The sequence below is a fragment of the Amphiprion ocellaris genome, chromosome 13, assembly GCF_022539595.1.
Source record: "Amphiprion ocellaris isolate individual 3 ecotype Okinawa chromosome 13, ASM2253959v1, whole genome shotgun sequence".
In the NCBI taxonomy this organism is placed as follows: domain Eukaryota; kingdom Metazoa; phylum Chordata; class Actinopteri; family Pomacentridae; genus Amphiprion; species Amphiprion ocellaris.
This window is the reverse complement of record NC_072778.1, coordinates 31,479,470-31,504,746: the sequence shown is the minus strand read 5'-3', so window position 1 is coordinate 31,504,746 and position 25,277 is coordinate 31,479,470. Positions and strand designations below refer to the sequence as shown.

Genomic DNA, 25,277 nt, shown 5'->3' with positions numbered 1-25,277 from the left:
CCTCACAGACCTCTATGTAGCCCTATGTTCTACCATCTCCATCCAGTGCAAGTGGAGATTTGCAAGATTCTTCTGCTTCCGCACCTGCAACACACACTGTTCAAAAAAAAAAAAAAAGTCGCCATTTGGATTTAACTAAACAAATAGATAAGAGCCTTCCATTGGATAATTACTGCAGTGATGAATACGTTTCAGCTGCAACAACTTATTTAACTCTAGCTGATGCAGTGAGGAGCTTCTCATTTCTGAAACAACCATGTAGGAAGACATTGTTGTGGTCATGGAAAGGATGTTAATCTGCCTCAGAAGGTCAAATTATTGACCTGCATCAATCAAAGAAAACAACTAAGGAGATGAAACTACCAAAATCAGGTTATGAACCATCCAATGTATTATTAAAACCTGAAGGATAGTGGAGAACCATCATCTTTGGAAAGAAATGTAGTCGGAACAAACTCTTAGATGATCGTAGGAAATCAACAGTAGAACTCATAGCTATATTTAATAGTGAAAGTAAGAACATTTCCACACACACAATGTGAAGGGAACTCAAAAGATTGTGACTAAACAGCTGCAGCTCTAAGAAAACCACTGATCAGTGAGGATGATCAGGAAAAAAGGCTTCAGTTTGCTATGGAGCACAAAGATTAGACTCTGGAGCAATGGAAGAAGGTCATGTAGTCTGATGAGTCCAGATTTACCCTGTTCCAGAGTGATGGGGGCATCAGGGTAAGAAGAGAGGCAGATGAAGTGATGCCCTCATCATGGCTAGTGTCTACCAGCCTGTGGGGGTTTGGGTTATGATCTGGGGTTGGTCAGGTTCAGCAACATTATGTTCCCAAAGAATGAGGTCAGCTGATACCTGAAGATACTGAATGACCAGGTCTTTCCATCAGTGGAGCTTATCTTCACTGATGGATGGACATGTTCCAAGATGATGATACCAGGATTCATGGGGTCACATTATGAATGAGTGGATCAGGGAGCATGAGATGGATTGTCCTCCATAGAGTCCAGACCTCAGCCCCACTGAGAATCTTTGGGATGTTCTGGAGAAGACTTTGTGCAGTGGTCTGACTGTCCCATCATCAATTTAAGATCTTGGTAGAAAAATAATGCATCTCTGGACAGAAATAAATGCTGTGACATTGCAGAAGTGTATCGAAACGATGCAACAGCGAATGTGTGTCGTTCTCAGAGATAAAGGCGGTCCAATGAAATATTAGAGTGTGCCACTTTTTTTTGGATGGACAGTGTATTTTGCAGTCTTGCAGTAGATTGCCTTGCAACAATCCCATCTGCCACATTGCACTTTACTTTCTGTGTCACTTAGCACCATCTTTCACTGACTAATTTCTAATTTGTGATTGAATAACTCCTCTAATTTTCCCGTTCGAATGTGAGAAAGATTGGATGTGTGATTTACCTTCTGTTGCCAGTGAATGTGGGAGGGTGACAACACACTGACAATATGCAGCACAATATGCACATTTCAGCCTGAGAGGAAGCACAGATGAGCTACAACAGCTTAGATGCTGTTCAGGGACAACAGTCACCGTGTCCAGACTCTCATATGGAATGATTTATCATCTAAAGAAACATATAAAATGCACAGGTTATGTCCAGCATCAGTGTTGTCATGGTCACTAAAAACCATCATAGAAACCACCAGGAGAAAATGGACTTTATCACATTCAAATGTAACAAGCCAGATCTTTCTTTTGTTTTTATATTTAAATGAAAGCCAGCAGCTGATGATAAGATAAAAAGACTTCCTGTATCCGTCTTACCTCTGGGGAGCTATAACTTCTGTCTTAATGGAAACGAATTAATCTCAGTGTGGAGAAGATGCAAAGATGCCAGAGAGATGACCTGTGCTTTCAATGCTGCAAGTGGCAAACATGATTTAAATTTCCTAACGGTGACTTTACAGATCCATTTACTGTGACTTGAATGATGCTGCTCAGCCTGTGAACACGGCGGAATAACATCCCTGGTGACTCTGAAGCTCTGGACGTTTTTAAAGTGTGAGAAAATAGCTGTGATTATGTCATCAGAGTTATTTCAGTTTGAGACTAAGACATCAAGGTTTTAACAGAAAGAGTCACAAACTTGGCATACTGAGTCTGAAAGATGTAACAAAAGATGCAGAAATAGCGGCTGAACAATGAAATGCACCTTTTCTCTGTATCCACTGGTCTGTTAGTGAGTCTCTGAAGGACCCGTTTCATGTTACTTCACTAAGTGCAGGATTAGAGTGTGAGACTGCAAATTATTACCCCACTGAATTAATCATTTAAAGATTAAAAAAAAAGCCCCTGATTGGAGTCTTGAACGCCCACACAGCCCGAGGTTCCTGATGATTAATACTGTTAATGATTCGCCTTCAGGTTGAGATTAAAACAGCTAATTTATTCTACTATGGTCCTGCCTTCAGTCCACTTTGCTTACAGAGAGAAGAAGGTGGTGGAGGTTTGTTGGGGGGACAGTGAGAGTGGGTTAAATTATTAGCTGACACGTGTAGAAATGGTGATTTCAGCCCTAACAAGGCAAGAAATGAATGGAATTTATTTGTGTGAGAGGAAGAGGAAGACAGAGAGCACAAAAAAAAACAAGAATCCAAGTGTTTGTTCTTATATTTATTGCACCGTATCATTAGAAATGCATCTAACAGTGTAACAGTCGAGGCCTGATTTAAAAGAATGAGGTAGACTAACTAATCTAACAGTCAAACAGAAAGTCGTCTGGCCTGGTTAATATTAAAGCATGTTGATATCTGCAGCATTCAGTGCACCCAAAGCAAACATTATAAGAACCGTCATTCAAAAGTACAAGCTCTTCTTTTCATTAAAGGTCATTTTAAAGTTTTGTTCCTGTTAAAACCATATGGATATTTTGCATATTTATTCGTATGGAGGTCATCCCTGCAGTGGCATAGCAGCGCTTCTCTTCAGTCCAAGCCAAGAAATGATTAACACTGTTAGCTGCCTGTAGTTCAACAGTGGAAAAGCCGGAGACGGAGCGAGTGTGTTCAGGCCTGAAGGATTTTAGCTGCAGCGCTTTGAGATGAAATAAGAGGGGGGTGGGGGGTGCTGTCCTGAGTCGATGTGTGCAGGAGGCTACAGAACCGATAAATGGACTGAACATGCGAGCAATGCATCAATAAGACAAGCTTAGATTTTTCGATTAATAAATAACAATAAATAGCATTCAGACAAACTAATTAGTCCAATCTAGAGCCTTGTAGCACGGAGTTAAATGGATTTTCTGGTTCATCTTGGGTCATTTGTGTTTGTTCGACCATTTGCAACAGATTTCCATTAGCGTGACCACATCCTGTTTACTTTTAAAAGGATGCTGCAGCATGCACGAACCCTTCTGTCCTGATGAAGACCGCAGAAGAGGAGAAGCTCATCCAGTCAGTAGGACATGCACTGGAGCTGGAGTCTTCACCTGGTGACCGAACACAGAGTAAAACTCAAAGTCACATTTATTTATAAAGCACATTTAAAGGCAACATGACTTTAAAGTTCCATTAAACCATGAAATATTATAAAACAGGGTAATTAAATAAATAATCTGAATAAAAGACAAACAAGAACAAAAACCTAAACGATCAGGTAAAAGGGGGACTTGAACTGAAGAGGTTTGTCTTCATAAGGGACCTAAAAGCTTCTAAAGTCTGATCAGTTTTCACATTCAAAGGTAAACTTCCAGAGGACATGTGGTTGTTGGACTTCAGTGCTCAGAGGTATGATAAAGTAAGAGTTCTAATAAACAAAGCCACACCAAACCATTTAAAGCCGCAACAAACAACATCATCTTAAACTCATTCCTGAAATGGACAGAGAGGCAGGATTGGTGTGATCATGTGATGTGTTCTTTTTCCTGGTAGAAGACAAGCAGCAGCATTTTGTACCAAACGACTGCTCTCAAGCAGCTGTAATCAAGCAGTTACAATAGTCTATCTGACTGGTAACAAAGGCTTGAATAACTTTTTCAAACTCCCTGGGAGAGAGATTAACCTTCACTTTGACTAAAAGCCTATTTTTTTTCTATGGTTTTGACCACTGGGCTAATCTGTCTGTCAAATTAGAAGCAGCCGTCAAACATCACGCTGAGAAACGACTGTATGAAGCCAAAGTGGATGAAACGTGGATGAACAATCTGTATCTTTCCTGCATTTGAGCTTTGCACAGTTTCACATTACTTGTGTATTCTGTGGCTGAAATTAGACACTGAAAAATTAGAATACTGAGGAACAAAAGCCACAGCGCAGCAGCAATTCTGTAAGTATGCAGAAAAAAACCCTGGGTCCTCTGCAGAGGCCAAAGCTGCAGATATTTAGCAAACAAGTAAGTCACTCTCACAGATATGAATACACCGACCAGCCACAACATCAGGACCACTGACAGATGAAGTGAATAAATAACACTGATCATATCGGTACTATGTGGTGTTCTGCTGGAAACCTTGGATTTTGTCATCCATGTTGATAAGAATTAGACACCCAAATAAACGCTGTCCCAGAACAAGCACACTCCTTCATGCAAATGGAAATCCTAAATGTCACTGCAGGAAAATGCACCCCACCACATCACGAAAACATCAAATAATCAGGAACATGTTGAGGAACATGACAATTGCCCAAGATGTTGATTTGACCTCCAAACTTCCTGGACCCCATTCTGATCAAGCTTCAACAGGATGCAGTGAAACAAGTTTGATCCCCAGACGCCCCAATGCACAACCCAGAGAACCTAACAGATCCACTGCCAACGTCCTGGTCCAGACCCTGTAGGACACCCTGAGAGGTCCTCTGGTCCAGACCCAATGGTTCAGAGCATTTTTGATCACATAAGGAAGCCCAACACAATATTAGGAAATATTAGGCTGAAAAATAAGTTTGCCAGATGACTGAAAATGCCAACAGTGTGGTAACTAATGCTGAAAACTGACATCTTGAGAAATGAGTTTATTCACTTCCTTGGAGTCTGATGAGTTGATACAGACATGTTTGCACAGTAAACATGAAGCTACAGGCAGCAGCTGGTTAGCTTCTGATTAGCTTAGAATCAAACTAAGAGTGAAAACTATAATTGTGGTGGTTTGCTTCTCTGTCTGTATATTCCATTTCTATACTGGATTAGGAGCTGGGATCACACCATAAGGACAAACGGAGACACCTTGGCCTGACGATCTCCCTCAATAAATCCTCTCCTCAGTTTAGAAAAGTTCTCGTCTGTTGTGCATCTTTGTCTGTTTTATGCCATTCACCAGAACTAACATCACATCCATCCACACTGCATGTTTTATGCTCAAATCAATCCATTAGCTTTACTCTCCCTTTTTCCCATAGTGGCTAGCATCTAATCTAGGTTACATAGGACTAAAGGCAGGGGACACTTTGGACAGGTCTCCAGCTCATCACAGAGCAAACAATGAAAACTAACAAGGTTCAAACAGAATGGTCTTGTTTTTAGGCAGAGGCTATGCAAGTGGAATGTGCAATTCTTGGAGAAATTGCAGTGTGATTGCAGAAATCTGCTGTTGTTGCAGCTTGTGCACTCCAACATGTACAGGAGAACAAAGCTGCTATTAGTGGACAACCTGCTGAGCCACAGCTCTAAAATGTTGATGCCATCATTATCAGCTTTATTTGAGCTGACTGTAAACGATGGATTTCAATCAGGTTTTAGTAAAGCTGCAAATCTAAAGCACCAAATGATCGTAAACCTTACTGACAGGTTATGAGTTGGTTGCAATATTACTGACCATGTCATTGTTGCACTGCAGAGTTGTGCACGTTGAAGCAGTGCATGTAGTTTTGACTTGACTGTACTTCAGTCTGGACTTGAGCATCAGAGATGAGAAACTTGCCACACAGAAATATCCAGCAGGGACAAACCCTGAATCTTTTAGCTGTGAGGCACATTTATACTGACCTACTGTTTTTTGCTGAAATGATTTAGTTATTAACCAGCCTTTACCCTGCATTTCACTCTTTTTCGAGACTTCTGGGCCAGATGATGACACGACAACCCTCACATGATGCACATAACCCACAACTTTTTTGTTTATACACTTTATCACGTTACTTCATGTGCTTTAGAGGTGCTGGTAGGTGATATTTAGTTGTCTTTGGACGGAGCCCATCTAGCTTTTCCCTCCTGTCTACTGTCCTAATGCTAAGCTAAGCTAATAAGTTGCCGTCTGTAGGTTCATCTTCAGAGTGGTCATCTTATTTTGACAGGAAAATCATATATACATATATTTCCCCAATATAACCCACTATTTCTTGTACTGCTGATGATACGTTCATTTCATAAAATGTTCTACCAAAATGAAAGATTACCTCTTAATTGTACTCACAATAATGATGCAAAATCAAGGTTAGCTGTACTTTGTTCTCCAATCCAATACTTATATATTGTGGATGTCCCAGTAGCCTAGTTGTTGGGGTGTATACTACATGTGTGCTGATGCTCTGTCCATTATCTTTTACTTAATAAAAGCACAAAAATGCCCCAAAACAAACGCAGATTTTTAATAAAGTCCTGTTTTGTTAAATTGCAGCACTGCTTGCAAAGGACTAAAGTCTTTTCTCATCAGGTGAGATTAATAACGTCTGTCCTGAGGTGCATTTCCTTTGAAACATTTATACAGCTTTAAACTGCTGCTCGCTGCTCATGTATGCAGACCTAAGCTGGTATCTGGTGGCAGTTGTTCAGGCGTTAATATTACAGTGTAACTTAATGCTTCAGGCGAGGAGAGTGTGGGCCTCAAACACATCTCAAATGCTGCAGCGTGCCCAAGCAACTCTGTCTACACTTTGAGCATTTAAAATACATGTTTGGACTTCTTAGCTTCATTTTTGAAAGTTGTATGTTTTTATTTTTATGCTAATAAAGTCAGAAAATGCCGACAGTGTGAGAAAAGACTATTACCTATTTGCCCGAAAGCTCCTTCTTCATGCAGGACTTGAAAGAGACAAACTTCTCCTCCACCCTCATTCCCTGTGAATGTGTGAGAAAGTCAGAGAAAGAGAAAACAAATTTCCTATCATCAGAAGTTCCAGGGGTCCCACTAGATGGCAGTATAACGTCACACAAACCTGAAATCGCCAGAGATGCGTTTCAGTGACAGGAGTGTAATTTAGACATGATGCTATGGAGGTATTTAAGTATATCGAAAAGACAAAAGACACATAATTAGTCCTCACTTAATTAAACAGGACACATGGTGTTTTGTTCTAATAGCTGCTTAAGCAGGCCAAATTAAGTAAAAGTACTGTTTTGAAAATAAACACGTGTTTCTGAGCTCAGCATCAGCCCACATTTTGTCCTTCGCGCTCACATCCATGAGTCTTCACTGACAGGCTGCACATCAAAGAGCAGCTGACAGACAGATTTATAACTGACTGATATCTTTCTCATCCAACACCAGCATCTCTGAGGCTGACAAGGGAGGAGGAGTCCGTGCATCTTTTCTGTCACCTTCAGTGTCATAAAATTGAATAAATGGCGTTTAAAAGAGCTCTCACCCCCTCGCCACGGTGCAGCCGGTCCTTCATGATGCCAATAAACTCCTTGTGGCTGAGTTTACCATCGTGATCCTCGTCAAAGATCTTGAAGACGGTGTTGACCAGGTGGTGGGTCAGTCTGATGCCCGTGGCCACGTAGACGGCTCTGGTAAACTCCTCTGAGAGGGAAGAGAAACAGGTGATCAGGTGGGAGAAGAACAATAACTCAACACCTCAAAGGACATGACAGATTATTAGTTACTCATTAGTGATATTAACATTAGTACTTTGACTAATATGGCATTATATTGATAAGATAAAATCCGAAAAGCCCTTTTTTAGTGCAGCTGGATGGTGAATGGTACTTAATTCATAACTACCTTTGAAATCAAGATGCTGTTGCTTTCTAAAGAATAATCTGAGACCACTAAACTGTTTCTTCTAAACCTTCCTGAAAACAGGAACTAATACCAAACTAAGATAAACACAAAGATGCAGGAAGGACACAGAAGAGAAAACAGTTTTAGCTCAAACTAAGATATACAGTGAAGCTCTTTTCAGACATGGGATATGGAACGTTGCTGTCTTCATCAGTCTGTTAAAGCAAAGGCATTCTAACATTCAGTATTAGTCAATCACGGGATATTAGATAATACACCAAGTGATGCATAATCCATAAAGATGCAATAACAGACTAAATCTAAACTGATCAAAATGTCCAAAAAACAGTTTGTTTCTAATTCCACATAACAGTGAAACTTTGAGTTTGACTGCAGTCGTGGAAAGCAAACCAGTAGCTCAACTTCACTTTTAGCTAATATTTTGAGAAAATCTCTTTTAGAGTCTTATAGAGAAGGTTGTTTTACAGACTAAATGCAATGTCTTTTTATAGACTTTTTGTACTTTTTGCAGTGTTTTTGCATTTTTGTTTTGAACACATTTTACTCAGGAAGTGCCTTCAAAATTGCATTGTGTTGCTGTCTTCCACTTCATTATATTGACAATAAAGTTTCTAATTCTAAGTATATTTATTCAAGTATTGTACTTTTCCTCTACTACATGTATTTCATAACTTTGAAGATTTTGCTTCATAATGAAAAATAGAATCAACAAATAAATTATGGTGTAATATTACAGATTAAGCCAAAAATGTGTTGATCTTTGAGGAGAGATTCATAAACTACCCAGCAGATAAACTACACAAAGTGTATATATAGATACCAGAGGATTTCTACACTGTGGGTTTGGTATTTCTTATTTAAGTGCACAGAGTCCCTGAGTCCTGACCTCAACCTCATCTGACACCTTTGGGTTAAACTGCAACTTCGACTACGAGCCAGTCGTTGTCACCCAGCGTCTCTGGCCAAACTCACTAACGTTCTTGTGTCTGAATGAGAGTAAATCCCTGCAGGCAGGTGTCCAACACCTTCCTGTAGAAGTGGAAGCTGCCTTACCACTTCTAAGCTGTTCGAGTCAAATGTTCAGGCGTCCACATGGACGTTTCTTACCGCTTTCAACAGAAGACTACAAACAATTTCCCATTAGAATGAACATTTAATTAAGTAAATTAGAGGTTTATGTTTTGACGGTGGTGGAATAAGCATTCAGAAGATTTCACTATTTTTACTGATGTTTTATTTCTTTTGCTGTTTTATTTTGCGTTTTGTGTGTTTTAATTGTTTGTACTTTATAAAACCAGTTTTAAAAAGTTCTGTAGCAATAAAGTTGATTATTTTCACTGTCATTGTCTCTGTCGTTGTTATTGGTGTGGTTGTGATTATTATCACTTACGTAAAAGTACCTAAACAGCAATGAAAATATACATTTCAATGCATGATATTTAGGTCCTGCATGAAAAGTTTTACTTAGGTTAAAATCATAAGGCAAAATAAGCCACAATATTACAAAATGCAGTCAGAGTATTAAGATAAGATAAGATAAGATAAAGTTCTTTATTTCTCCCCACTCCAGGGGAAATTTACATTGTTACAGCAGTTTTATTTACAATATATACAAGGGTGGCAAAATTTTTAACAGAAAAAATAAAAATAAAAATAAAGTTTAAAAGTGCAAAGATGTGCAGTGCAAGAATGTCTGTGCAAATTTTATGGTTTGGGGTGGTAATGATATAGTCCAGTTTATGTTAACATCAGCCAGTGATGCTGATGTTGTAAAGTCTTATAGCAGATGGGATGAAGGACCTGCGATAGTAATAGTAATAGTAATAGTAATAGACAGTAATAGTACTGTTTTTTTCCCCTTTGACAGATATATTGTATAGAGATAATAATAGTGTGTTAGCAGCATGTTACTGTTGGAGCTGCTGACACACTGGAGCTACTTTGAACAACTTTATATACAATTTTGTATATAGTGATAGAAGATAATTATGAGGGGTCCAAACATGATTGACAGGAGAGGAAAGGAAAAAACATTAAGTCTTTGGACTTTTTCCTGTAACCTTTGATTTTTGGTGAAATATTGAATAATTTCAACATTTTATTGAAATCAAACCATGTGACCGCTGTTTAAACGAGCTGCTAACGACTCAAAATGTGACCCAAACTACAAACTGTTCTTTGTAAGAAGCCAAAAATTATGAAAACTGAGAAATTTTAACATTGTGTTGTATTTTAAAAGCCTGTTATATTATCCAATGTGTAAAATCTTCATTTTAAAACTAACTAAAGCTGTCAGAAAATGATTTCTTCTTGAAATGTAGTGGAGTGGAAGTAAAATGCAGCTTAAAATATTGTATTTTACTATATTAGAGTAAATGTAATTAGTTACCCTCTAATACCGTGTTTGGAAGAGGCTCACCAGATATCTGACAACATAATGAGGGTTCAAACTTTGTGCATATTTGTCTCAAGTTATTTTTCACAAGAACACACGTGTCTAAAAACTGCAATGGAGCTCAAGTGCTTGTTTGTATTTATCCACTATAATATGTGCGCACCTTGGTTCTGGGCAAACAACAAGAACACCAGAAACTTGGTGCAATATAACGTAGTATAAATGTATTTCTGTCAAATTAAAACTAAAACATGTACAAACAAGAAAAGCACTCCACCAGGCTGCTCAATTGTTGTATCATTTCCGAGGGATGATATCTTTAATAAAAAATGAGCTTGCGCTGAGCACAGGCATGTGTATATTATGTGTGGATACCAAGTCACATGACCTAAATATGTAGCGGGAATTGATGGGACTCAGAAACACCCTCACAATTTAATCAATTGTTCCTTGTATCATTTCTGACAGATAAGTCCCGATAAGTCTGCAGCGACAGATTTGTAGTAGGATCACAATCATGTGATCGTCAGCAGGCAGCTGATGTAACATTCACTTGTTGTCATAGTTACAGTTACGTCATGCAGCTATCTCGCAATGATACAGAAATATTTAACAAATCGGTGGATCCAGACTATAAGCTGCATCACTGCCAAAATCTTATCAGTTGGTCCTTGTGTCATTTCTGACCTTCCCTGAAAATTTCATCCGAATCCATTGGTCTGTTTTTGAGTAATGTTGCTAACAGACAAACATATGTCAATCGTCACATAACTCTGCCATGTTCCTTGGCAGAATAATAAATAACACAATGGTTAATCCAGCCAGTGAAATCTGCAAAAAATGGTGTTTCTCCTCCAGAGTCATCAGAAAGGAATCAAAAAGTAACCAAACTAAACTGTGCAGTAACTCCTGGTTAAGTGCTGTGCAACGTTCAAGTGACGTCAGACTGTCAGACTTTACCTTGACCAATGGAGCGGTTGGCAAAGTTGTACATTTGCATGGCAATGGCAAAATCTTCCAGGTTGTTCAGGAACTGGAAGAAGGACCTGAACTCTTCGAAGGTGATTCCCTGCAAAGAGCAAAAACAGCAATAAAACTTTTACTCATTGCCTAAGATATAATAGAATCAACACTGCAGCAGAGACTGGTGCTAAAACTTCATACAATACATAATCTGCTCCCTTTCATCCTGCAGGGATCGTTTAGTGTGTGTGGGAGCTCAGATAGATAACACACCCAAACACACAGAGTATACATTGCTGGATTTTCCCTGTGCCGTATGGACACGCCGAGCTGTCAGCAGCGGGGGGAGGATTGGAGCTTTTGGGAAGAGGTCAGGCCGTTTGCAGACTTTTCTAAGGCAGATTAACCTGATACTTGAATAAACAAAAACAAAAGTGATGAATCCCCAAAACATCTCAGGCTTCGCTGATGACTCAAACACTGAGCCCATTGATGTCCACTCAACCGTCCCACGGCTACTAGCTGCTTCTCTCGCCGGAGGCCTCGAGCCAAACAGACACCACACACAGCCTTAACAAATGGAGTAATGACTAATCTGTGACGCTTTGCTGTTTTAACAATGCCAGAGCCATAAAATATCTCTTAGCGTAATGACGAGGCCCACTTGATTATCAATGGAGATCTCGCAACAGGCTACTCGAGGCAGCTGAGGAGCTGCTGGCACCTTTTCATGCGGGTCAGCGTGCCAAGAGGAAAAACAAATTAAAGCTGAAATGAGGTTGCTTCACTCAGCAGCTAATTCGCAGAGAACACCAGAGACGGAAAATGCTCTTATATTCACTTAAAGCAAGTCTATGTCAGACTTATAGCCACTTGAGGATGTAGACTTTGTGTGTGCAGGAAAATGAAGCTGCTAATGTGCTTCTTCAGAAGGTTGAATATCTCTGGAAACCCCCTCAGACAAAGTGCTGCAGTTCAGCTAAACGGTGCACTTCTGTCTTTGTTTTAGGCTGTATTCGTTTTGTGGTATCTTTTGTGGACAAAAATAATACCATAAAAAGGAGATTTAAATTTCATTTTAACTGTTTTATTTGAGATTCTATTTGGTCATCAGGGGATGGGACAAGGGAAAAATGGCATTTAAGGGGGAACTCCAGACTTATTTGGTATTTTTAGAAATATTTTTAAGTACTCTTTTCTCCTAGTTGTTTTTTGGATTTGGTCTCAGGACAAGTAAATTTACACAACAACTGCATGTTTTAGTATTTTGTACATGGATTATTTGAAATTTGATGGGTGGGACGTCAAGTGTCCTCCAGCTCTGGGATGACTCTCATGCAGCTGAGCATAAAGACTGGAAAAAGGGATACACAGAGCTATCCATCTCCAAAGCAAAAAGAGAAAAGACTCATTTTTAATAGTACCTTTAATTAGTATGTGAAATACGCCGTATTTTTTCTGATATGGATAATATCATCACATATCAATATAGATATCACTTAGTTGGTGCATTATCATCCTTTCTAATCACTAATAAACAGAAAGTAACCCAAATAATGCTGGTGACCATGTGTGGTTGTGTGAATAGCTGGATAATATGGAGCTTTGTAACATCTGGTAACGAAGCAACTGGATCTGTTAAACCCAAATCACAGTTCTCTTCTAAACTCTACCAAATAGTTTAGAAGTCTAAAAAGTAAAATCAAAATAAGATTTCTGTCAAAAAATAAAGCTGGTGCTACATTTAATAGCGCTTGATTTCACTTTGATTTATTATTTTCCTAATTGTAGTTAATATTTTTGGCTGAAGACACATATTTATGGCTCTCGTTGCTCTCCAGATTTGATAAGTTTCGATTTTACTCGTAAATCTAAACTTTGAGAGTAAGCTGCATTGTTTTCTTTTTACATATCTGTATACTGATAACAACACAGAAATTAGAGCAATTGATTGTGCAAATTGAGTGGGTAAGTTTGTTCTTCTTTCATTGTTTTTTTTAAGCGTTTGGAATGTCTTTTTTCTGATCTTCCAGTTAAAGTGAGAGAAGATGGCAAAAACAGCCGGGAGGTTGGTGTCTTTGTTAAAGGGAATCAGTGATCAGTCACACTCCAGCATGCATTAATAAAAACCTAATTTTACGCAAGACCCTTGATTGTCAATATTGTAGAGACTCTCCAGAACTTCACTAATCATGTTTTCAGGGAAGCTCATGTCTTATTTGCCACCATCTGCCACCGCTGGTGTGTGAGTTTTAGTGTAAATGGGTGAATGAGAAACATATTGTGAAGTGTTTTGAAACTTGAAAAAGGTTGAAAAAGGTACAAAATAAGTGTGGACCATGTATAAGACCAAGATCCCTTTGGCTAAGCTGCAGATCGTACCCTGCCTTTGCTCAAAACCACTTCATATTTAGTTGTGTCGTCTTTCCAAAAACTAAACTGCACAAATGACATTTTGTGATTTGGATTCTCAAAGTCAAGTTGATATCATTGTGTCTGTATGGTAGGAGACCCAAAGGAAAAAAAAAATTCAAAGTGCAGAACTACTCCTGTAAAAATCTTTTGAGAGGGAGCATGTATTCAAATATACTAAAATACAAACAATTTCTTTAAGTCTTTCAATACATGTTCAGGAAGGGATGATGGATTTGACAGCTAAAGGTGGGTATTTCATAGGAGTGGACAAAATACTCCGAAAACAACACAATTATGTCGACTTAAAAAGTCTTAGGAGGGTACTTCAAAAAGTAAAAACCAGAAAACATCACAGGAGAAAGATTGTTCTTCTGTTTTCAACAAAGTCTCCTTTAACTTGGTCCATCACTTGGTCACTATCCCTTCAGGGAAGAATGTCACATCTTGAACTTCCAGATACTCATCAACAGCGTGCATGACCTTCTCATCACTCTAAAGATGGTGACCACCAATTGGGATTTCAGTTTGGGAGTTTGGGATTTCAGACAGAGCAGGTCAGGTGAGTAAGGTGCATTTCTATTGTCCCAGAGCTCGAAATTTTCCTCTACTTTTTTCATCAATTTCTTCAAACATTTGAGTTTTTCTGGACAGAAATATAAGGCTTTATAGTGTACAGTTATGCCCCAAAACAGTAGTTACACCCTTTGTTTCTGGGGTGGGACCAAGAACTTTTTGAATAACCCTTGTACAACTTCAATTGTGAAATATTCATTAATGTGGTTTTTGATGCTGTATTGATTACATGCTATAATAAGGTATGGTTGCACTTTGAGATTCATAATGGCAGCTGTCAGAGGTAACCACATCTGACAACGAGGTGAATCTGAAGGGAACAACACACCTTTTCATCTGGTATGCTGTGACGCACGTTCTCTAAATACCCGCTGACGTCGTCCACGTTGGTGTAGCGAAGGAGGATCCGAGCGAAGTCCTCCTCGCTGATGGTGGGCATGCCTTTGGAGTAGGAGAGGAACTCTATCTCAAGCACCTCTGTCTGTAGGTTGTCCATGAACCTGGAGGAGTGAGACAGACGGCAGCTGCTGACAGGAAACGCCACCACCACAAGTTTGCACGCACAAAGGAAACAATTAACACAGTCGCCAACAAAAGCAGTGAAGGTTTATCTGCTGGAGGTTCAGTGTGGTATGAAAGTGAGTTATGGGCCCAGTTACAGCGTGAGATAATCATTTTCACGGGGATAGCGTCATTAATCACAGAGCAGACAGAAGCTTTCTTAACTCACTTGTAAAAATCTTCAAACTTCAACTCAGCTTTGCCTTTTTTTCCAAAGAAATGCACCAACAGTGTCGTCTCTGTTTTTTCATCCACATTCTATAAGAAGAAACAAATGTTCAGAGCTTCAAATAACATAAATGCAATAAAAACGATACTGATTAACACAAGATTTAAACCAAACTTTGCCTAAGTTTGGACAAAATCTCAAATCTAACAGTTGGGATCAGCTGTTCTACCACAAATAAGATTCTCATGGAAACAAGGAACACAGTGGAGACATTCATTCAACCATGCTGAAGGTTGTACGTACGTGTGCTATCGCTGTAGTTTCCAGGTCAACACTACAAAGTTCTCATGGGTGCTACTTTGAAAGGAAGAAAATCGCTACATGAACACCTATCCAGGATTAATCCATTATTTCTGGCGGTGGGAGGAAAAGACTATTTCTGAACACCCCCACGTTTTCCCAACTTTGAACTCACCCAACCCAACTGAGGTCGCTAGATCTAACTTATTTTATGCTAAATTAATGTTTACTTGAAGTTTGCTCCAAACTAACTGACACAGTTTTAAAGAAGTTGTCACCTTTTATTCAAAGAAAATTCCTAAAGGTTCAAAAGCACAGCTCAGCAACCAACATGGTATATAATCTAGGTTTCCCTGCGCTATATACCTCAATAGCTCTTGTGCTGCCATAACCAATTGTTGGAGTTCTATTTTCAGAAATCAAATGAACATTTGCAGATGCGCTTGTGTGCTTTGAGGCTAAATACTTTAATATGCTGCAAATATCAACTTTTTGTTACCCATTGATAATTGATTTAAGCTGTTAAGAAGAGCAATTGTGACAAATTTCAGATTTTTTTCCCTGCGACCAGTAATTTAGTTGAATCGTAGATCTGTTTTCAAAGATTTTCTTTGGTTGACTACAGCAAAAGCAAATATCCAGTGTCTGGCATGCAGTTTTATACCCAACTTAACAGACTTTTTTGTCTCTTTAAGGGCATCAGAACTACCTGAAAATGCATTTTTTGTTGACATCATCATGTTGTTGAACGCCAGCAAACAGAAACATTCAGTAAATGTAAATTTGGACCAGTGTTTCTGGGTACTCGAATAATTTAAGTCAAATAGTTCTGGGTCTGAAAAGTGAAGCCAATGTAGAAACCTGCATTCTTTCTAACAGCCAGCAGGGGGCGACTGCTCGGGTTGCAAGAAGAAGATCGATTGTATAGAAATCTATGAGCAACTTACCGTATTTCTCATATGATTTATTAGCTCATTAAACATTTTCCAAATGAGTTCATGGTTCAGTCATTAGTTATGTCTCCTTGTCAAAAGTAAAATCTAAAATTTACAAAAAGCAATTTGCGTATCGCAGCTCAACAACCAACATATTACATCATCTTAAATCAGCAGGCTAACTTGTCTGTTATAGTCCTCAATACTCACAAGTTGATGTGTTCTATTTTCTGAAATCAAATGACCATGTACAAGTTCATGCTGGTCTGCTCTGATCTGTGGTGAAATGCAGGATTTTCTTTCAACAATTTAGATCACAAGTAGGCACAGTTTCTAAGATTTTCTCTGACTGACTACAGCCCTAGTTAATACTCAGATTCTGTTATTTACTCAGAGTTAAAGGTTCGTTCTTGCCGGAAACCAAACAATGACCTGACATTTTCAATTTCTGCATGATACAAACACATGCCATGCAACAGAATCATTAAACATGCTACACTTCCTGTTGCTGCATCTGTTAGAGTATTGCTCTATTCAAGCTTTTTTAATCAAGGGCATGTTCCACTGAATTTCTTGGAGAAACACAACAGTAAAGGGTCTCTGATGATACAGTGGTGTTTTGCCTTATGATCATTTAGTGTAGAAACATCTTAAGGAGTGCCTGGCTACCTCAGTGAGATCAGAAAACAGAACTTGACTTGTGCCACGTCTGAGAACATCCCACATGCCTCGTGCCTCCACATGCTGACCGTCTTTTTTAAGAACCTGTGGTAGCAATTGAAGCACAGCTGTTAGAAGACAAAATACATCTGGTACATGTTAGCAAGATTAGGGGGAGGAAGGTGGGTAAACAAACTCCGAAACAGACACAGGACGGGCAGAGTCGGGGAATCAGATGGGACAGAAAGACGGACAGGTGAGCAGACACATGCAGCAGAAACAGAGCAGGACTGACACCACTGTTTCCCTGACATGAGCCTGACCTGTAGCCATGCATAGTCATATTTACAAGGCAAATACATGACAGAAACATACAAGATCTGCAGGAAGCTTCATGCCAGGTTGACTGTGTAGCTGAATCATTATACCTACAAAGTAAATGCAGGTTATCAAACAGCTTCCATTTATAGCACTGTTGTGAAAGGAGGCAGTCTGAAAGCAACTCTGTACTATTTTTCTCAATGAGGTCACGGATTAACCAATCATTATTATTATTACAGTTTACACTACTCCCTTCAGTCTCACAGCTGCTGTGTAACTACTTTAACTACACTGAAACACAGCCGTCGTAAACAGTTTGCTTGTAATTGGTGTCATGTGCAATAAAAAGATCACAGGAAATCTGCCTCCCAAGCAGCGAAGAAAAACTGTGATTTTAACTCCCACTTATAAACAAACCACGTTGGTGCCTCTCACTCCCATTGTGTGCTTTTTCAAACCTATCATTTCTCCGGTCTCAGCTCTCGACATCACCTCATCCAAAACAACATGAGCATACAGCCGGGCAGAAACAGCCAGCTGCTGCCGACACGTGTTCCTAAGTACGGCTCGCTTCATTTCATGATATTTATTTATCTTATTTGGTTCCTATTTTTTCATCTCTCAAGCCTGAGGGGGGAAACATGAGACAGCTGGTAAAACAGCTCTTCCTCCGCTTCTCATCGCTTTTTTGTTTTTAAACCAAAGATTTACGGCACGATCCCGCAGCTAATTACGGAACAAGTCTTTAATGCGCCGCGCTTTTCCCATCTCATCCCATGAAAAGATCCTGATACACTTGTAATTAGAAAATGCTGAGGGGAAAGCCCAACCACAGCACTGAAGACATGCCTGTTGTTGAAAAGATTTGACTTTTGAACTTTTTTTTTTTTTTTTTGCTGGAAAGATACCTTCGGTAAAGCAGGGGGAATCAAAACACACAGAAAAAAAACGACACACCTAGAGGTAAAGTCTTCAAACAGGACTCTGAAAAGACTCAGTGTTAGCTGTAGGCTCTTCTCAGTGTGTGCTGAGTGGTTTTCACAGTGCTGCCTCTCCTGTCTGACTGGCATCTTCATGGTCAAACCCATCTCAAAAGGTAACCTGAGCCCAAATACCACTCCTCAAGAAACTGTAAAAATAAAACATGTGGGTCCAGGCAGAAACGTTGTCAGTCTTCAGGTAAGAGCTTTTTGAAGTGGAATCTCTTGCCCAACGCTGACAAAAGACGAGTACATAAATCATCTGCGCTGCTCTACCGCACACACAGACACAGACAACATGTGAGATAATGCTCGAGTGCAGGGTGATGTATTTCAATTTCAGTGAATGTGAGCGAGGTTATCTGGTGTTAACGGAGGCAAATACGGGTGGTGTCAGCCCCTGAGATGCATGTGTGTTTTCTGTGCTAACTCGACTCAGGAAAACCACATTCCAAAAGTACATGCAACATGCAGAACTGTTCATTTTTACTTGAAGGGAGGAGAACAATACGTACACTGTGTGGATGGGGTGTGTGATGACCGTAAAGCTGCAGGCTCTGAAATGCAAAAGATAGAAGACTCTTTTATAATGCACAAAAATGGGACACTGAGTTTATATGGCAGGGCTTTACCAGTGTTCCAAGCTTAATGCATGCAGCATCTTCATCTGTCCTTCCTGCAAAGCATCATTATATTCCCAAATCTAGAGTACCCATTCTAATGATCTTTTTGATAGTCATAGGGGCATAAGATGAATTCAAGACTGTCCAGAGATGCTAACGTTTGTCCTGGCAGAATAAGCTCCTCTATGTTGTGTTTGTGCGATAAGACCTCAAAGAGTCGCTCTTATCGCTCCATTCAGCTCTGCCTGTTTACATCCACCTGCATGCAGCATAAGACAACGCTAAAGAGATGAAAGCCTCAGGCATGTTTTACCCTGTATGACCACATTCACCTCTGTGCAGCCACCGTTCTCTCCAGGATTACTGCAAGTGTTACAAGCACAAACCCACGATGTTTCACAATGCTTTAAATTTAAGATTTAGACCAAAGCCTTCAAGTTGCATTTACTTTTTATAGCTAACAATAGAAGGGGATCAAGCCTTAAAGGCCACTTTGCCAAGTTATGAAATTCCTGTTTGAATATAAAGCAGGGATTTCATGCTTCTGTCCAAGTGGTGATGAATGTAAGTCAAATATTTACTCTCCTTATAGCTCTAGTTTTGGTACCCATCAAGCTGCGAATGCTCCGTCATGTTTATCATCTAGTTACTAACTTTGGTCCGAAGCTAGTAGCCTACTCTAGGTTTGTCAGAGCTTTTCAGCTGGAAATGAAACAGAATCAAAACGGTTAAGATGAACTAAAATGCTCTGGTGTCAGTTTTCCATCCATTTGCAGTGATAACTGATTTTGGACTGACATTAACAGATTTTTTTTTGCCTCTTAGGGCCAACAAAACAACCTAAAAACACAACTTTTATTAACAAATTACCACCTTGCTGCACGTTGTTGTACGCCAGCAAACAGCTAACATTCAGTAAACATGAAATGTCGATGAATGTAAATCAAATAGGCTGTGTGTTGCAATGTTTAGGCCTCGCTAAAAATCTATAGACTGTACATAAAAGAAGGAACTGGGTTTGGTTGTGAAAAGTAAAGCTGGTGGATAAGTGCCTTAAACCTGCATTCTTTCTGACCTCCAGCAGGGGGCGCCTCTTCTGGTTGCAAATAGAAGTCAAATTGTATAGAAGTGTATGAGAAAATGATGCCACTTCTGACTTGATTTATTAACTCAGCAAACAATTTCCTCATGAGTTTGTGGCCTCAATCACTAGTTTCAGTTTTATTCAATACAGCAGGATGTTAATTTTATGACTCATGGTCCCTTTAAGAGTAAAATAGATGATACAGCAGGTATGATTTAGGGCAGGGCTACCTTCTGACTGGCAGGTTCTCAATCAGATCCACCACTTGCTTTGTATGTCCAGTTTCAAAAAAACAAAATAGTGATGGACAAATTTTCAACACAAGGCTTCAAATTGGTAGTCCACAAACTAATACAAGGTGTCACAGTAAAACATCCATCTCCTATATCCATCCATCCATTATCTATACATTGCTTATTCCTCAGTAGGGTCATGGGGGGGCTGGAGTCTGTCCTAGTCAACTTACGGTGAAGGCAGGGGACACTCTGGACAGATCACCAGTCTATCACAGGGCTACATAGAAAGACATTCACACCTATGGACAATTTAGAATCACCAGTTAACCTGAGCATGTTTTTTGGAAGCCGGAGAACCCATGCTGCATAGGGAGAACATGCGACCTCAGAAAGATCCCAGGAAGGCAGGGAAGCAAACCAGGGATCTTCTAGCTGCGAGACAACGGTGCTAACAACCAGGCCACCGTGCAGCCCCTATTTTACATACAGTCTATGGATAAATCTAGGATTAACAGTATATTTAGCAGAGCGTTTTCCCTGAAAAGGCAAGTGAGAGAACCAGAAGAACGGAAATGAGCTAAAAGGTACATTGAAAAGCCATACTTGCTGATCCAGTCTTTGGATATCTTCAGCAACTTCTTTTCTGTCCTTTTTCTTACGGAAAATTTCTTCCAGCTGCACAAGAAAATACATTATAGAGACGCAGCAGACGAAATGCACTTTTATTATACTTGACAGTAAAAATGAGGTTCATACCACTAAAAACTCCCTTTTGTCCACCATTTCATTCCCATCTGCATCAAACATGTTGAAAGCGATCCTAAAGCCAGCATGGGGCTCTGAAATCAATAAAAGTGAATTTCATTAGATAGACATATTTAAATCATGAAATATTATATAAGATAATTGTGCACAAGTTAGTTTAAAAGTATACTGACTTGTTAAAATGCAGAGCAGGAAGAGGTACTCGGTGTAACTGATGACACCTGGAACAGAGAGAAAAAAGGAGTTAAACCCAGAAACAAAAAACCAAAAGGTTCCTTTTTGCACTCAAGACGGCGTCAAATAGCATTAACTAGTTAGCTCAGGGTGTTTACAGATGTTCAAAGTCATGCTGCCAAGATGAATAAGAAGCAGGACACGCCTCCAGACATAAGTAATCTTCTCGCGCTCACTGATAACATCTTAAAAGGTGCCTTTTTACTTCATGCTCAGTGTTCCCATTCACACAAACACAAGCTTTACAACCGAGCTGACCTATCTGGACACAAACCCAAACAAATTTAAGGCCTGTGGCTTCTGATCGTGTTTGGGTAACAAGGTGTAATACATTCTCAGGTGATCTGTCACTGATTGAGGACGGCCGATTCGGGCTTTGTGTCGCATCCTTCAGCTTCCCTTTGTTGTGCGACACCGAGAAGGGAAGAGTAAGTGTCAGGAGACATCTCAGCCGGCTCAGGAGGCTTCTCTTCCCTTCTGCCTCTGAAAGCATTCCCAAGCTTTTGTTTGCTCGGGGGAGATAGAGAATCGAGCACAGATAGTTCTGGGTGACTGCTCTGGGTGTTATGGGAAAAGAACTCAGGGTTTACTGCAGGGAGATATTTCCACTTACAGAAAAAAAAACACAGAGCTAGCTAACAAAGATGCAATTTTTACTCTCTTACATTTCCCTCTAGACGCTGGAATTATAATGAGATGATGTATGAATTAGTGGTGCCATTAGGAAAAGTTCATGTAAAAATTTCCCATCCTCTCACCCCAGCACTCTCAGTTTGGCAGGTACGACCCTATAATGACAACAGATCTCTACCTTCAAAGCATTTAAAGCTTAAATGGATTGAAGAGAGAGAAAAAAAAACTTTTAAGATTCCTGCCATGTCTCACCAATACCACACACCTTCACTCCTGAAGGCAGCCTCCTCCCCCCCTCCGTCCCTGCAGTTCAGCCTCTGAGCTCAAGTAGATGTTGTTAGACAATACAAAGAATTCCACAGAAACACTTCATACAGAGTGGCAGTCCCGGAGATGTAATCCAACGCCATTCTTAGGCTTCATAATGTCCGCGGTGATCAGGGGGGTGGCCAGTGGGACATGTCTTGACATAGCTGGGTTCAAACAGCTCCCTCATTCTCTTAAAGCAGCGCTTTGTTCACAGATCAATCCAGGCCTTTTTTTCCCCCTGACAAAGCTGCAACGTTTAACAGCAGGATTAAAAGCCCCAAATCCCAGCATTGGCACTTAGCTAAAGCAACAGAGGGGAGAGCAGAGCAGTGAGATCTGATGCTCCACTGGCTCCTCTGACCTACTCAGTGGGAAGTATACAGGTCCAGGTGGGAACGTTACAAAGAGCTTCACTCAAAATGACAACTTCACGTCATGCAAAGTAACCATGAAGGTTTGAGGTTTGCAGGAATTTCACAATCAACATCGAGTGAAATCAGATTCTCTTTTAAAAAACATCCACCACCAACTGCAGAGTGCTCATAAGAACACACTGGCTACTTTATTATTATTTCCTACGATCATCTAAGAGTTTGTTCCGAACACATTTGTTCCTCAAAGATGATGGTTCTCCACTATCCTTCAGGTTTTAATAATATATTGGATGGTTCTTAACCTGATTTTAGTAGTTTCATCTCCTTAGTTGTTTTCTTTGCTTGATGCAGGTCAATAATTTGACCCTTCTGAGACAGATTAACATCCTTTCCATGACTACAGGATCTGTCTTCCAACATGTTTTTTTTAAGAAATGAGAAGCTCCTCCCTGCATCAGCTAGAGTTAAATAAGTTGTTGCAGCTGAAACGTATTCATCACTGCAGTAATTATCCAATGGAAGCTCTTACCTATTTGCTTAGTTAAATCCAGGTGGAGACTTTTTTTGGCCATTCAATGTATAAGGTCACTTGCTTTTATTGAAGCTCCTAATATTATTTTCTGAGTATCATGGAGGACACAGCCTAATTAATAAATCTGGTAATTGATACTAGTGAAAAATACACACCAGAGTCCAATGGGGAATTATTGCATTGTCATGCTGTTTGTGTAAAACCTACAAATACTCACTTAATTATTTTACAAACCAATTACCTGCAGAACGCCATGACATTTGAGCAACAACCTGAATATTTAACATCTTTGCTCAGAAAAAGACAGAAAGTTGTATCCAAACAGGTGCTGATTCATTTTCTTCAAGTTCAGTTGCAAACAATAGATTGCACATTAAAAAAAAATTGTAGGAAAGTAGGAAGCTTTTTCACTTTTCCAATCTAGCTTTTCATAGAGATTTGTAATGCAAAAATGTTGCTACAACTTTATTCAAGCTTTTCAAATAATATTTTAATTTGAGGGTTCATAAGTCTAGATTGATTTTGAATAATTTCCTCAATTTCTTTAAGAATATTTCTTTTTTCAAATTAATTTAATTGGCAGTCTTGCATTTAATTAACTTAGTACTTGATTCCATATCATTTCTAATGCAATCTTGCTTTCTTTAATCACCTACATTTGCAAAAAAAAAGTGGTTTATCCACAGACATATAATGTTTGAATGCTAAAGAAAACACATTTACTTGAGTACAATTTTAAAGTATGTTCCTTTTCGTGCAGCTTTATACTTTTACTGCACAACACTTCAGATTCTTATATTGTACTTTTACTTCATTACTTCTGCTGACAATTTTACACACTCTACCTGTCCAGTAAAAAACAAACCTCCTAATTTGATGATTTTATGTGTCTATCTGAAAAATCAACCGTGGATTTATGGTTAGAGAACATTCTCTGACTACTGAAAATATAAACAATATTTAAAAAATTGTAGTAGCTGTAAAATACATTGTCACAATGCTGAAAACAGGTATATTTTTTATTTAAACTTGATGTTTTAGGACGTGGTTCTCATAGGACTGCAACACTACAAACATGAAAATCTTATAGAACATGTTGTATTGCTGTAGATTAAACTTCCTAATAAACACTGGCAGAGACCATTGTTCTGCACACTGAGTACTTTTACTTTTTATACTTTAATTACCCATCATTTCTGAATGCATAACCTTTTACTAGTAGTGTAGTATTTTCATGGTGTTGTATTGCTGCTTACCACCGCTGCACATTTCAACACATGTATAAGTTCAGAAAAATTTTCTTTTCTTTCAAAGAAATTCCCACTAACCCTATAATTACCCTAAAATTATACAGCTTCTCTTGGGGTTTCCAGGAACTTCATAGTTTTATTCGAGAAACAAGCACTGATTGTTCTGTATATTATCCACCAACTATTTATTCCCTCCTGCAAAGGGTACCTGAGAATATCTACGACTTGTTACCAGACTGATGGGAAGATAAGATAACGTTTACAGCCCACACTTTCTGCTCCGGATTAAGGAACAGGGACGACATGCACACTCTGAGGGCCTTGATATGACGGCTTAAAAAAACAAAAGCACAAGGGGGGAATTACTTCCATTCAAAGGGATTTATGTGCAGAGCTGGAATACATCGAGAGGGTTCCTTACCTCTTTCACGAAGATTTCTAAACAAATTAGATGATCCTTTCCAAACAGGCGGAGTATCAGCCAGCATCTTGTCTAATTCCTGCGAGAATAGAGGAAAATCCCAAATCACTCATTCAGATCCACAGTAACACAACGCGGTGCAATGTTTGCTGGCATTACAGTAATTACAGAGGTTTTAACACAGATAAGGAGGAGATCCTGTAAATCAAGAGCTTCCATGACCGGAGAACTCACCTTTTTTGTGAGCGGCTTCCACACTCTTCTGCCTAAACAAAAGAAGGTTGAGAGTTAGCGGATGATTTATATGAAAATGTGTTGGAAACAAAAGTGAAAACAGGTGTTTATGCGGACAGAAACACAAGCTGTGAATCTCCACAAATGCATTCCAACGGACAATAAAGTTGCAGATAAGACGGACGTGTCGTAAAAACACTTGGCTGGGAAGTCACATCGATAACAGTGACAATAACCCTAAACTGACACATTTTAAAGCCTGTGTCTGGATCATAATCACGACAATATTGTCCTCAATGCAGGTGTGCATTAGAGACTTTCAATTAATCTTTCATAACCTGCAAATCTTATCCTATATGGATGGATTCCATATGAATCACATATGAA

The 25,277-nt window shown here is 39.3% G+C and overlaps 1 protein-coding gene across 2 annotated transcripts in view; it reads right to left on the bottom strand.

Annotated features, from left to right (window-relative positions):
* Nucleotides 1-2,624: 2,624 nt before the first annotated feature.
* The window catches only part of micu3b (mitochondrial calcium uptake family, member 3b), a 29,708-nt gene continuing 7,055 nt past the window's right edge, over nt 2,625-25,277 (bottom strand). Inside the window, exons 3-15 of one of the 2 annotated variants that reach the window (XM_023283387.3) lie at nt 24,891-24,922; nt 24,657-24,735; nt 21,077-21,124; nt 20,895-20,977; nt 20,742-20,813; nt 18,711-18,752; nt 16,904-16,999; nt 15,000-15,088; nt 14,598-14,769; nt 11,279-11,387; nt 7,544-7,701; nt 6,948-7,016; nt 2,625-3,453 (exon numbers count right to left, since the gene is read on the bottom strand). In XM_023283387.3, the coding sequence (XP_023139155.1) occupies nt 6,948-7,016; nt 7,544-7,701; nt 11,279-11,387; nt 14,598-14,769; nt 15,000-15,088; nt 16,904-16,999; nt 18,711-18,752; nt 20,742-20,813; nt 20,895-20,977; nt 21,077-21,124; nt 24,657-24,735; nt 24,891-24,922 (1,049 nt within the window). In that variant the 3' untranslated portion in view covers nt 2,625-3,453. The remainder of the gene's footprint in view (nt 3,454-6,947; nt 7,017-7,543; nt 7,702-11,278; nt 11,388-14,597; nt 14,770-14,999; nt 15,089-16,903; nt 17,000-18,710; nt 18,753-20,741; nt 20,814-20,894; nt 20,978-21,076; nt 21,125-24,656; nt 24,736-24,890; nt 24,923-25,277) is intronic. The other variant, XM_035954273.2, reaches the window with a different exon arrangement.